We start from the raw sequence: 13,517 nt of genomic DNA, 5'->3' as shown, positions 1-13,517 counted from the left end.
CGCTGCGGAAGCGCCGCCGCCCGCCCATGCGACAGCGCTCCCCGCCCCTGCCGGGCCCAGCGCGGCCGTGATTGACGCCGGGCCGGTGCCGGGCCCGGGCCAGCCGCGCCGGGCAGCGCCCGGGAAGGACGGCGGCGGTGTCGGTAGGTTTAATTTCTTTCTGATTCATCCTCCCCTGCGGCCGGGGGAAAGGGAGAGGGGCTGTTTCTGCTTTGGTTTGCTTGGAATTTAGTCTCTTTGTGTACCTTTCTTGACAGTTTTCGGCCGCTGTTCCGCCCGCAAAAGCCGAAGAGCTGTTAAGTTTTTAACACTCTCCATTTCGGTGAAAATTCCTCAGAAGGTCGTGTCGGCTTGTTTGTGCTGCTGAAATAATGTAGCGGAAATGATAGCCGAGCCCAACGCAGCCAGTAACCTTCCCAGCCAAAAGTAAGACCCGGCACAGGTTGCCTATAAAATCTATTGGTAAATTAGGGTGCAGTCCCTTGGGTTTGTGCCTTGCAGATACCGCGGCAATCTACAGTCTGTCGTCTTGGGTGGAAAGGGGAAAAAACGGATTTGCTGTGCATTGTGCTTTTTTACTAACATCTTCATTTTATTTCCTTTTATGTACTGTTTAGCATTTTCTTAATGTAGTGTTTAATGCTGTTTGACAGGGACGTTGGTCTTACAAGCTTTTCTGTGCCTTATTCACTCAGTGGAAATGAACCTGCCTTCAAAAAAAAAGGCTGATTAATTGTGAGTGCATGTGCTCCATTCAGTGGGGAATTTGGGGATGCTGAGGGGGAAGAGCGCTAAGTAGTCTGTAGGCTTCCTGTAGGCATTGATGGGGGCATTGCTTCTCTATATATTGTTTTTTATCAGGGATGCATCAAGTCTTCTTCCTTTTATAATGTATTTTTCAGTCATCAGTTGAGATGATCTAAAGTATTCATATTGTTGTCAGTCATGCACTGACAATGGTAATTAGAAGTTCTACTAGAATAAATATACATGATTAAAAGGTAAAGTTAAAACATTTGGGTATGTCTTGTTTGGTTTCAAAGAGTGCAGCTTCTTAGATGTCCAGTGTTGCATGCTTTGAACTCATTGCAGTCCAGTCTTTGCTGATCCTGTCACCTTCTGATCCAATTTGCTTCTCATATTTTGCTTCACTGTGCTCTAATGAAAGCTGAGAGTTGTAGCCTATGATGATGTGTAGCTTCCCATATGTCCTTTCCAGTATGTTTCATCTGAAACCAGCCTTTTAGCTTCAGAAGTGTTAGGCAGGAACATGGCAGTTGCTTACTGGAGCTTCTTATGTTGCTTCTAAAAGATGAATCAGTTGTTTTGAAATTTAGAATTTTAAAAATGTACAGGTAGGATTCTTTCAGTAACATAGATTAATTGTTCCTGTCCCACAGCAGAAGGAATATATTACCTCCTTGGTAAAGAGGTAGTTTTCTTTTCAAGTTTGAGTCACCAAATCTGTTCTAAATGTTTATTAAGAAAACTGAGTTCAGAAGTTATCACAGTAGTATCATGTCTGAGGATTAGATGTGGCACTTGGCTTCCTTTGTACTTCAAGTGTTTTATCTTATCAGTAATACTTCAAGTGCTAGTGAAAGGACCATATTGTGGCAGGAACACAAGGTAAAAATGAGTATCTGAGCCATATGTAACAGGGTATAAGGGTGGAAGTAGAAATGGCATTCTGCTTATGCTTCCTTGCTGGTTGCTGATGGAAGCAAACTAAATGGCTAAGACCTGTTTCTTCCAGTGCATGAGGCAGTGAATATATGAGTGCAGAACTGCTCAACATGGTGTAGAATAACAAGGGGAGGAAAAAAACCCCAGCTAGTTCAAAATTTGTCAAACCTACCGTTGCACTCCTATAATTGAAAAGATGTTAAATGGAGTTATGTATAGGGATTGCTGCAGAAGTGATCCCTCTGTCTTCCTCAACTAGATAGAGTAGTTTCTATTTTGCTTAAGAAGATAAGAGGACGTCTTAATTCTTTTAACAGTTTCTTCAACAGAAATGTAGTTGTGCAAATAAAAGTTCCATTAAATATCCTGTTTAATTGCTCAGTGGTTTCAAGGGGTTCAGTTTCTAGGTGCTGGTCTAGTTTCTGCAAGTGCTTGTGCCTGCCTTATGAATAGCCTTACTGGAAATGACAGTATTAAAAGCTACCAAAAAAAAAAAAAAAAAAAAAAAAGAAGAGAAAGGAGAAACATGACTATAAGTAGTATCTGGATTTTAAAAAACAACTACTTTTGTCTAAATTGTCTGTTGTTGCCCAGTGCTTCCCGGGGCATAGCTATGTGCTGCAATGCACTGGTAACCAAATCAGTTCAGAAACTAATTAATATTAGCATTTGGTGCCTAGTTAAATTTGTTGAGAGTTTAAGATGGATGTTTAGTGTCATGTGTGACAGTTACTCTAACAGGTTTCACCCCAGATGAGTTTCATTTGGTGTTGGTAGCCCAGCATGAGGGGACTGTAGTTCTGTGGTCTTCCCACTCTTGCAGATTTTGCTGAGCTTTGGTAACATGCTGTTCCATATGCCAGGCATTTCCTTACTTTGTTGGGCCCCTTTTGCTACAAGTACATTTTGTCTGACAGAAGAGACTAAGCAAATAGCACAAGGCCAGTAGATACTGTCCAGAGTGCTGTCCTTCAGGATGTTCTTGGGAAAGAGAGGCATGAATTAAACCTTCAAAGAAGTGTGTTCTAGACAGAGATACTAAAGGCAGTACGTGATCAGACAAGTCCTTGACGGAACTGTCCTGCAGCAGTTCTGATTTTTGAATTATTTAAATGTTTTAAAACAACTTGGACTCAAATACAGTTTCTATAATCAAATGCAATGCATTTATCTTCATTATGGGATGGAGTAAGTTGCTAAATAGTACTTGTAAACAATTCAGGAAAAGGTTTTGAAGGTGTGTTGAGTGTTATGTTGAGGTACAATGCAGAAACTGGTAACCCATGTTACTATGGTGCTGGCTGGCACCTGAGTTGTAGTTCCAGTGAAACAGTGCAAGTAAGTACCTGTTAGTCCAGCCCCACAGTGTTGCATTCTGCTTTGAAATCAAGAGTGAAAGGATTTAAACACATAGGAGAAACAGCTCCTTGACAAACATGTTTGGATTCTTTTTGGTTTTGTGGTCTGTAGAAGAATCTGGGAAGAGCAAACTGGCATCAGAAAAGCAATACGTATTGCTGTCCCTTGCTGTTTGTTCTTTTCAGCGAGGAAGTCTCTGGTGGTACTTGGAATACTTAATCTCAGTGGCTCACAATTTTAAATTAAAGAAGACATTTGAAAACTTTTGTGAATGATTCCGTATAGAATGCTGACTCATCTGGGGGCTATAGTTTATCCCACTCTCCACATGCAGAAGTCCAGACAGCTGGTATAAGGATTGGTTCATCCTGAATTATTTTCCTTGCTTCCACCTATCAAACACTGTGGCACATTTTGAACTTTTCTACAACAAGTAATTAATGGAATTTAACTTTCATGGGACTTTTCTCTGTAGGGAAGGTAAGCATTGTATTTAGAAATTTTACATACTTTTGTGCGATTTTATATTTATATAGAATTTTTATAGGAGTCTTTGGAAGCCTCATTCTACATCACTTCTTGAAGTGCCTCAATAGATCGAAAAAGTAAACAGAGACATGTTTAAATAAAAACTTCTCTCTGCTCTTACCAACAAAATAACATCAGGATCTTGGTCCTGCAGCTAATGCTATTCAGTCTCAGATTTTGCTTTGCAAAATCTTGGGAAGAAGATGCTTATCTGGCATTGATAAACCTAGGTGGAGTTGAGCTGTCTCTGCATCCATAGAACAGTTAATTCTCCATCTGTGTTAGCCAGCACTGGATATTGGAGAGTAGGCTGCATCTGATAGTGTAATACACTGTTTTTTTTGTTTGTAAAGTGGTCACTTGTGTTAGTACACTCTCTTGTTGCAGTAGTATCACGAAAATAGAAGTAATTGTACACTCTCATATTTACTTTCTTTTTATGCCTTCTTGTAGTACAAGTCAACTGGCTTCATGTCCTGGCCACTGTAGCTTAAAAGGAGGCCATTGCAGCCAGCTTCCAGTACTGGACCTGCTGCACAAGTGGGATCCAGCTCGTCTACTCAAACATGACCTTTGGCAAAGCACAGTGTTAGCATTGGGATTGATGAAAAATGGCATGGTTTCATTGCAGATAAATGTATGGCTTCAGATCTCCCAGAAGGTGCATCTTTTTTTATAAAATTATTCCTCCATGATGTTAGTAATGACATGAAAGTGAAGTTTTTTATGTGTCTTTTTTTCTTCAGCATGTTTTATAAGCAAAATAAAACAATTTATTCCTCTCATTTTAGGTGTTGCCCTTCAAATGCCCATCAAATGTTACTGCCTTGTTTAGCTTAGGGCCACCCACAGGGTGAATGCATACTTGTGTTATTGGTTCATAGTGCAAAGCTCTTAAGTCAACAAAGGCTGCATTAAGTCAACATTAGCTTTCTGTTTCATTTACTTATTTTATACTTCCTTGATATGTTTGATAGCTTTGCTAGTTTTCTAATTATCTGCATATCTTAAAGGAAAGCCAATAGTCTGAAAAAGGCCCCAAATTTCTGTTGTGCTTTGAAAGTTAGCTGTTTGGTTTTTAGTGACAAAATGTCACCACTTCCAAACAATTAATTAAAAATACTAAAATACACGTGTTTGCTTTTATTTTCTTCTGCTTTTGTCCCGAAGTGTGTAGTTCTGTGTACTGACTGCTAACCCCTTCAACATGTTTGTTACACCTTAGAGAGAATGCTGTCCATGATGAGACTGTGCCAGAGTCTGCTGCGCAGAATGGCAACTGTGTGAGAAATGGCAACCTGAAAACACCAGTAAGTCAATTTTAAAGCTTTTAAAAGTTTTAATTCTTTTCAATTGTGGAGTTTATTTTGTGTCTCATTCAGTTGCTACAAAATGGGGTATTACATACCACAGTCACAGTGCATCTAAAAGCTAGTTACTGGATACAGCTTGACCCTCAAATTCCATTGGCAGCAGAGCCTCAAGGCTGGCTTTTGAACCGTCAGCTCATTTCAGCATGTGCTTTTCCTTTGCTGTGCTTTGTGTGCAGCTGATGTTAATTTGTAGGTAGTGAGTTTAACCTATGAGTGAAAAGATGTAGAAGAGCTTCTGTGCTTGCTTTGTATTCTTCAGAACTGACAGCTGTCACTGAAAATTGCCTTCTGGGTAGTGTGCAACTGTACAGAAGCTTCTTTTCTGTTATGTCTTGCTATGGTTATAACTCATTGTTGAGAGAAAAAATTCAAACTGTTAGATCCTTTCTTTCATTCCCTATTAGTATGGTTGTGTTTGGTAAGGATTTGTTGGGGCCCCTGGGGCATAACTGAGCAGCCTGAGGAAATGATTACAGTAAGAGCAAAATAAACTTGTATCTGTTGTGTGTTGTGTTTTCTCACATGCTTTGTTTACTTGTCTCGTTTCAGAGAGAGAAGCGGAAGGTCCGAGAACAGTGTGAAAACATAAGGAGGAATTCTACTGGTAACAGAAGAGTGAGCCAGCTGCAGAATGGCCAAGTGGTTGAGGCAGTTACCTTGTTTGAAGTGGTTAGCATGGGGAAGCAGGCCATGCAGGTATTCCTAGCACTACGTTCTGAAAGCACTTGGTGGAGGGAGGATGGATAAACAGTGGTCATTTCTGTTATTTATACTGTGGAACATTTAAATTTTGGCTTAGGTGGGGAAGAAACATGTTTGATTGGAAAACTGCTGTGAGCATGGCTCTTGGAAAGAACATCTTGCAACTTCAAGAAATTAGTGAAAAGGTAGCTGTCAGATATTTAAAAAGAGGAAGGAAATCGTACCTAAACCGATCTTCCTAAAGCAATGCCTGAACATACAAAAAGATAGTTAGTTATTTAAAAAAATGAAGAAAAAATTCATCAGCAGCAAATTTTTGTTGTCCAGGATTCTGAAAATCAGGCCTTTCCTATTTTTTTTAAACTTCCCCCCCCTCCTTGTGCTTGCCTTTTGATATTTTTCTTTTACCTTTGTGCAAATGCAGTTTGCCAGCAGCTTGCATAATAGCCAGGTTCCCTGTGCATCCATATAGTTAACAACTTTCTTCAATGTGAGGAAGCCCACCTCCCCATATTCTGTGAGCACACGTATATATTGTCTTTGTATATGTGTATCAAAATCTGGAGACCCAGATGTTTTTTGATAGAGCTATACATATGTCTCTAGTGTGTAGTGTCTGTAAGCAAAGTGTGTGTGTGTGTGTGTGTGCACATTCATATTTTGGATGCGAAACCTTCATTTTTCCAAGATATTTGTGTGGATGGCTTTTGCTGTGCTACAGCTGTGTTAACTTCAATAGAGCTGCCTGAAGAGCTTGGCTTCTACTGTGCCAGCCATCATGGGAAGGTCTTGGAAAGGCAGCAGAGCTTGAGTTCTGTTGCTGCTGGAATTTATTCGATGTGTATGGAACTACTGGTGGGTTGAAGCCTGGATGGCTTGTCCCAGGAGATCCATGTCGCTTACAGTTTGTAGGCTGTACCACCCTACAGATGAAATTTGGAGTTGTTGTTGGCTTATGTGTAGTATGTGAACTGTTTCAAACCTACTGCACGAATCAAGTACTAGTGAAAAAGAGAACTTCCAGGATAAATTGCTAGTATAATACTAATTATTAGATGGTGCAGAGGCTAAATGTGCGTGTGGATTTTTTGTTCTGTTTGTTTGTTTTTAGATTAAAGTGATTCTTCAGTGCTAGCAAGAATTCAGGAGGACAGGTTTTTTTTTTTATATTACGTTTATTAAAACTGTGGTTATTTTCCCTGTTAACAGGAAGCAAAGCATCTGTGAAAGGCAACATTGTCTAAAGCAGTTTAAGACTTGAAAGAGTCTTTAGAACTACTAGATATGGGACAGAATTGCTTGGAGTTTATTCTTGTTTTTGTAATTTAATGGAGATGGAGCAATGTTAGTTTTTGTCTTTATTATGGGTATCCTCAGTGGAGTGCAGCAAACTGTGTTCACTTCCTGACTAATGAGTTTCTTTAATCTGTTCTAGTCTGTAGTAGTTGACTGGATTGAAGCTTACAAACAAGACAGGAATGTGGCACTTCTGGATCTCATCAACTTCTTCATTCAGTGCTCAGGCTGTCAAGGTAATTTGCCCTTTCCATAGCCCTTTCCACTGTCTGTGTGTGAGAGTAGTCTGAAGTGTGCTTTCTGAAATGGAATTTTTCTCTCCAGTAAATCGTGTACTTGTAATCTGTATTGTTCGTTAAGACGAACTCCAGATGGGCAGGCGAAATAGAGAAGAATGCTGCTGGTTAAATTCTTTGACGCTGTGCTTGCAGCATTCCAGCTCTGAGAGTTGTATTTGAACAAGGTTTGCAAGGTCAGGTTTCTGAAGTGGCATGTCACATTGCTTTGCAGAATCCCCACATAGGGACAGTGCTTTTGATGAGTGTTCTAATTAAAATCCAGTGTTTCAGTTGCCATTTGTTTTATATTTCCTGGTATCTTTTGTTTTGCTTGTATCTTTGTTTGAGAATAAGCAGCTAGCAAATTCAGCTCCCTGCTTTGGTGGCTAGAAAAGCAATCTCTTGCTCCATTGCAGTTGCTTTTACTAGGGGGTTGTGAAGCTTTCTGTTTCATAACAAACATTGGGGCACTGACTTCTGGGGACAGTCTGCTAGTGAAGTGCTTCAGGATGTCAAGTATGAGTTTGAAGAAAACTGTCCTGTTAGTTTGAAACTTCTGAGTGTATTTAAGCAGCTAGAAATGTACCTTTTACACTTCAATTTTTTTCTAGGTCTTTGTCTAATATGCCTTCTCATATGGGAAATACTTTGGGGTTTTTGACTAGCAGTGGGCAAAATTTTAGTCAGTCCTTGAAGTAAATAAAAGAACAGAGAAAATAGCCTTTCCAGACAGTACAGAGCATTCTTCTCTAATGTGAATTTCAGTTTTGGTTCATCAGTACTTTTTCCTATCAATTAATTTGTGTATCTCTTTATAAATAATGTTGCCCGTACCAATGTACACATATAAAACAGAATTCCTCTTTCTTTGGTGTTTCTGAATTTAATAAAGTCCTTACTGTGGTTTGGACTTGAATAATGTTGTAGAGTTGTCAGTAATTCTTTTTAAAACACTACTTTTTTAGGCATGGTAACTGCAGAGATGTTTCAAAGTTTGCACAAGAAGGATGTCATGCGAAAAATGACAGAGACCTTTGATAAGGTAGGCACAGCTTTGATTTTGCGTGTCTTTTTTATATAAACAAGAGGCTCTACCTTAATAGCCAGCATGGATGGAATTCCTGCTGCTTATCAGGAGCTCTGTACCACTTCATTAATGTAGGAAAATAAACCTGGTTTTTTGCAAGAGAAATTTGGTGTTTAAGGACCCATTTTAGCAGCAGTAGGTTATGGGGTTTTTCTAAGTGACTTTTATTTTGAGAGTTTTATTAGGGCTATCTGACTGCAGTCTTCCTGAATCTTTCTCTTAGGAATTCTTTTGATAGTGACTTTGTAGAGGTAAATACAATGCAGCATTGCCACAGGTAAATGGTTTCTTTGGTATTTGGTTGATGGGTCCTTTAAAAAAATTCTAATATGGAGTACTGATAAGTTAATTCAAAGATATTTTTAGCTGATACTTTTATTTGAATACGTTCTTTCTGCTTTACTGACAATTACGATTTTTTATTACTGTATTTTGTCATATAGAAGAAGAAAAATGCATTTCAGATTTTTAGATAATTGTGAAAATAGTATCTCGTTTCTTGTGGATTGTTAAGAAAAGTGCATAGCTTTACATTGCTGTTTCACTGCTTGACTGCTCCTTGACTAATGGCAACATGAAATTTTCTGCAGTGCTCTCACAGTTGCTTCTGTGATATTTTTTCCCCATATTTGTCACCTCTGAATTGATTTGTCAAGCAGCAGCCATCAGCCTTGTTTTAACTGAGCATTTCTCAAAGACCAGCTGCTGTAGAAATTCCCACAGAGGATGAATTTGCCAACACAGTTGTCTTCATGTTAGAAGTGTAGTAGCACTTGGGCTGATTTTTGACAGAAGTGAACCGATATGTGTCTTGCCATATGAATTAGTAATCTGGCATTTCTTTGCCAACTAAATTAGCCCTGAATAACACTCATGGTAGTGCAGGCGCTCTGGCAGATACAAAGATGTGATTAGTGTTATCATCAGCCTGGAAGTATTACAGCTCTGTAACCTTTTCACCTGTCTTGGTGGGCAAAAAGGCAGGTTCTGCAGTTGCCTTGGAAGCTGTATTCTTCATGTTCTGTAAAGAAAGTAAGTTCTCTCTTATCTTTTTCATAAATAAGATGGAAATGTAAGTTAGTGGCTTAAGTTAGTTGAGAAATAGTGCCATATGGGACTACTGTGATTTCAAAAACATTTTTTGAAAACTAATGACAGTAATAATGAAAGTAGTAATGAGAGTGGAGAATATTGCCAGATATCTGCTTGATACCATCTTGCCTTTGGATTTTTATTGTTTGTTTTTAGCATTCAGAGGGTTCATTCTTGATGATTTCAGTAATTCGACCATGGCATTGCTGTTCAGTTAATTAATAGCAGCACTAGATCCTTGTACCAATGCTTCCTCCTAAAATCCTCACTAATGTTGGTGGGAAATGTTAATGGAGTTGAGTTTGGCAAGAAATGTGAAGGGCAACAAGAAAAGAACCTACAAATACCTCAATAGCGAAAGGAAGCCCAAGGAAAACATGGGCCCACAGTTAAATGAGGTAGGGTCCCTTGTGACAAAGGACACAGAAGAGCCTGAGGTACTCAATGCCTTCTTTGCTTCTGTCTTTAATGGTAAGACTGGCTTTCAGAAATACCAGGTCCCTAAGACCGGAGGGAAAGTCTGGAGCGAAGAGTACTTTACTTACCCTCTGTGGAGGAGGGCCAGATTAGGTAACACTTAAATGGACTGAACCTGTGTAAAACTGTATGTTCTGATGGAATGTACCTAGGAGTGCTGAGGGACCTGTCTGAAGTCATCATGAGGTCCCTTTTGGTTGAAAGGTTGTGGTGACTGGGAGACGTTCCTGAAGTCTTAAAGAAAGCAAACATCACTCCTGTTTTCAAGAAGGGCAAGAAGGAGGATCTGGCAAACTCAAACTGATCAGTCTCACCTGGGAAGGTGAAGAAAACACTAATTCTGGAAGTAATTTCCAAACACATGAAGGATAAGAAGGTGATCAGGAGTAGTCAGCGTGGATTTACAAAGGGGAAATAGTGCTTAACCAACATGATAGTAAACTGCAACGAAGAGAGTAATTTGGTGGATGTCTTGGTTTGAAAGACAGGTGTCTGCCTAGGAAGGCAGGAGTCTCCCTTGGAATGGAAGAAAAAAAATGCAACCCCCTTCCCTCCGAATTATTATAATTTTGAAATTAAGGGGCTTTCAGGCAAAGACAGGAGGAACAGGAATAGCAGTGCTTTACTATTATGTATCTATATGTGTATAACAAGTCAAACAAAACAACAACAACTCTGGCAGTAACAGCAAACAATCACAAACCCAGTGCCAGCCTTCTTGGCTGTCAGGCCCTTTCCCCTCGGGTGCAGTTCCGCTCGCAGCCGGCAGGGGCGCTGGCGGCTCCCGGTGAGCAGGGCAGGTGCGATGGTTCCCCCGCGGCTGCAGGGGGCGCTCCGGAGCGAGCTCGGGGAGCACGCAGCACCGGTGCCCTGGGATCCCGGGAAGGATGGAACAAAGGCTTCACAAACTGCTGGGCAGCTGATCCCGGACTCTCGGGAACAGCAGGCTGGAACGGCAGGGATGACCACAAATCCCATGTGGCAGACGAGATGTATCCAAACTGCGGAGCTGCCGTGGGAACCCCTGGAGGTCTGGGCAGGCAGGGTGAGCAGGGCTACAGAGTAGTGAAGGCTCAAAGCAACGGCGGGGCAAGGCGGCCGCAGCCGGGCTCCCAGTGGGGCAGGGAAGGCGGGCTTGGGATCCCGGGGTCTCTCCGGTAGAAGGACGGCAGCCGAAGAAGCAGCCTCTCTCTCCATCCAAACACCGAGAACTGGCTGCCCACAAACCCAGGTGAAAGAGAGTAGCCAGATGCACCCCACCTCTGTGGCTAGGTCTTTTGTTTTTCTTAAGCACCCAGTAATTTGTCCCCTGGCTGTCGGGGTTCCTTCCCCCCTGCCATGTGGCCCTGGAAGAGGGGCCCTGGGGGGGAGACATGGGGTTTCCCTGCCCCTGGTCAGCCTCGTTCCCATTGGTTGTTTTGTGTTCCCCTGTGTGGGCAGGGACCCTCTGGTCCCATGATTGCCTCAGCTCCTCAGCAAATCCCGGCCATGTAGCTGGAGAAATAAACATTTCTCTGAAACATCTATCAAGAATCAGTCCATATATATTTCTTTTCCATGGGCCTCCTTGTTTGATACGTGTGTTACAGTATCCGCACTGTAACACCTGGCAACATGTATGGGGAAAATTCCTTTAAGAGAAAAAAAACCAGGAGGACAACTAAAACCCCAGCAGTGGATGAGGAGAGAACAGCAGAAGTTGTTTTTCTTGACTTCAGTAAAACTTTAAACTCTGTCCTTCATAATGTCCTCATGGGCATGGTGGTGAAGTATGAGTTAGTGAAGTGGTCAGTGAGGTGGACTGAAAACTGGCTGAACAACCAGGCCTATGGGAGAATGATCAGTGGCAAAAGGTCCAGTTGGAGGCTAGTCACTAGTGCTCTACCCCAGTTTGATATTTGGGCCAGTGCTGTTTAACATATTTAATAATGAGCTGGAGCAGAGTTTAGTCTTAGCAAGTTTTCAGATGATACAAAACTGGGAGGATTAGCTGCTAGATCGGGTAGTTGTTCTGCTGTTCAGAGGGACCTCAACAGATTGGAGAGTTTGGCAGAGGGGAACCTCATGACGTTCTACAGCGGGAAACCCCATGAACCTGGGGATGAATAACCCCGTGCGCTGCTACACACTGGGGGCTGATTGACTGGAAAGCAGCTCTTCAGAGTAGGGTCTCTGTGTGGGTGACAAAATGAACACGAGCCAGCAACACACCCTTGCAGCAAAGTTGGCCAACAACCTCCTGGGCTGCATTAGGCAGAGCATTGCCAGCAGGTCATGGCGGGTGATCTTTCTTCTCTGATTGTACTACTGAGACTACATCTGGAGTGCCGAGTCAAATTCTGGACCTTAAAGAGCAAGAGAGGGATGGGTTTACTGGAGTGAGTCCAGTGAAGGGCCACAAAGATGATTTATGATCTTTGATATGAGGAGAGGCTGAGAGAATTGAGCCTGTTCAGTCTGTAAAGAAGCTGGCTCAGGATTCTCAGCCATATGTTAAAATACCTCATGTGTCAGACAAAGAGGAAGCACAACTCCACTCAATGGTGCACAGTGAGACAGTGAGCACAAAGGCAAGCCAAGATGGGCAATGGGCACAAACTGAAATGTACAGAATTTTAGCTGAACACAAGAAAACTTCTACTGTGAGGATGGTCAGACAGTGAAACAGGTTACCCAGAGAGGTTGTGGAGTCTCTGAAGATGTTATTTGACTGCACGTGGCATCACCTGCCACTGAGGGAACAGACATGTACTTTTAGGGATCTTTGACAGAATGTTGATGGCACCAATTGTAGTTACAATTAAAGCTTTATTTCTTAACACTGTGTTATGATTAGTATAGCACAGAATTTATGATTAAAATGGCACAGGATTTCTACAAGCAGAATCAATATAATAGCATAATATAGAATTTATAACATAGCTCAGGTCTCACTGTCCAGCAGGAGTTCTGGTCAAAGTTCACTTTGGCCTTGCAGTACCTTGATTTTATTGACAGTGCTCTGGGTGCTATGATGCTTCCCTGTTCTGTGACTGGCTCATCACCATGACCTCCCTGGCTGGATGCCTGGGACCTTCAAGGCAGGGAGTAATTGGCCTGGCATCCAGGAACCATGAGACTATGAGGGAGGGGAATTAATCTGTTTGATTTGTCTGCTTGGTTCACAGGACCTTCAGGGCCTCGTAATGAGGAAGAGGGAGTGAATGAATACATGACCTGCTTGGTCACAGAGAAGGGCTGCTTGCTACTTAAAATGGCATTAGTTATGCTAACCACGTCACCAGGGGTTGAGAGCAGAGGTGCTGGTCACACACAGCACTGGGCAGCCTACTCTGGCTAACCCTGCTTGAGCAGGTGGGGTTGGATTAGGTGATCTCAAAGAGTCCCTCTCAATTTCAGTCTTTCTGTAATTCTGTGAAAATTTGTACTGATACTGGAAGCAGATAATGGCTTTAATGTGGTCATTGAGGCATTTATTTCATCTTTGTGAGCTGTGGTATTCCTCAGTGATGAGACAGTCTTGTCTTTACACTGTTTTATGTTTTTATTCTATTTTAAGGTACTCTGTTTCTCTCTTCTGCTTTTGTTCCTGCTTGTGACATTTACTTCTTGCAGTTCTTTGTTCTTAAGTAGTTTTTC

General features: G+C 41.7%; 1 protein-coding gene across 2 annotated transcripts in view; it reads left to right on the top strand.

The window, feature by feature from the left end:
- Positions 1–34: 34 nt before the first annotated feature.
- The window catches only part of LOC116440014 (cohesin subunit SA-2-like), a 58,930-nt gene continuing 45,447 nt past the window's right edge, over positions 35–13,517 (top strand). The window contains exons 1-7 of one of the 2 annotated variants that reach the window (XM_032100229.1): positions 35–143; positions 258–426; positions 4,027–4,234; positions 4,799–4,883; positions 5,496–5,642; positions 7,084–7,180; positions 8,188–8,264. In XM_032100229.1, coding sequence (XP_031956120.1) covers positions 4,209–4,234; positions 4,799–4,883; positions 5,496–5,642; positions 7,084–7,180; positions 8,188–8,264 — 432 coding nt within the window. In that variant the 5' untranslated portion in view covers positions 35–143; positions 258–426; positions 4,027–4,208. The remainder of the gene's footprint in view (positions 144–257; positions 427–4,026; positions 4,235–4,798; positions 4,884–5,495; positions 5,643–7,083; positions 7,181–8,187; positions 8,265–13,517) is intronic. The other variant, XM_032100228.1, reaches the window with a different exon arrangement.

This window comes from Corvus moneduloides, chromosome 2 (genome assembly GCF_009650955.1).
Source record: "Corvus moneduloides isolate bCorMon1 chromosome 2, bCorMon1.pri, whole genome shotgun sequence".
NCBI classification, from domain to species: domain Eukaryota; kingdom Metazoa; phylum Chordata; class Aves; order Passeriformes; family Corvidae; genus Corvus; species Corvus moneduloides.
The sequence above is the reverse complement of the archived record's forward strand: the minus strand, read 5'-3'. Positions and strand labels throughout refer to the sequence as shown.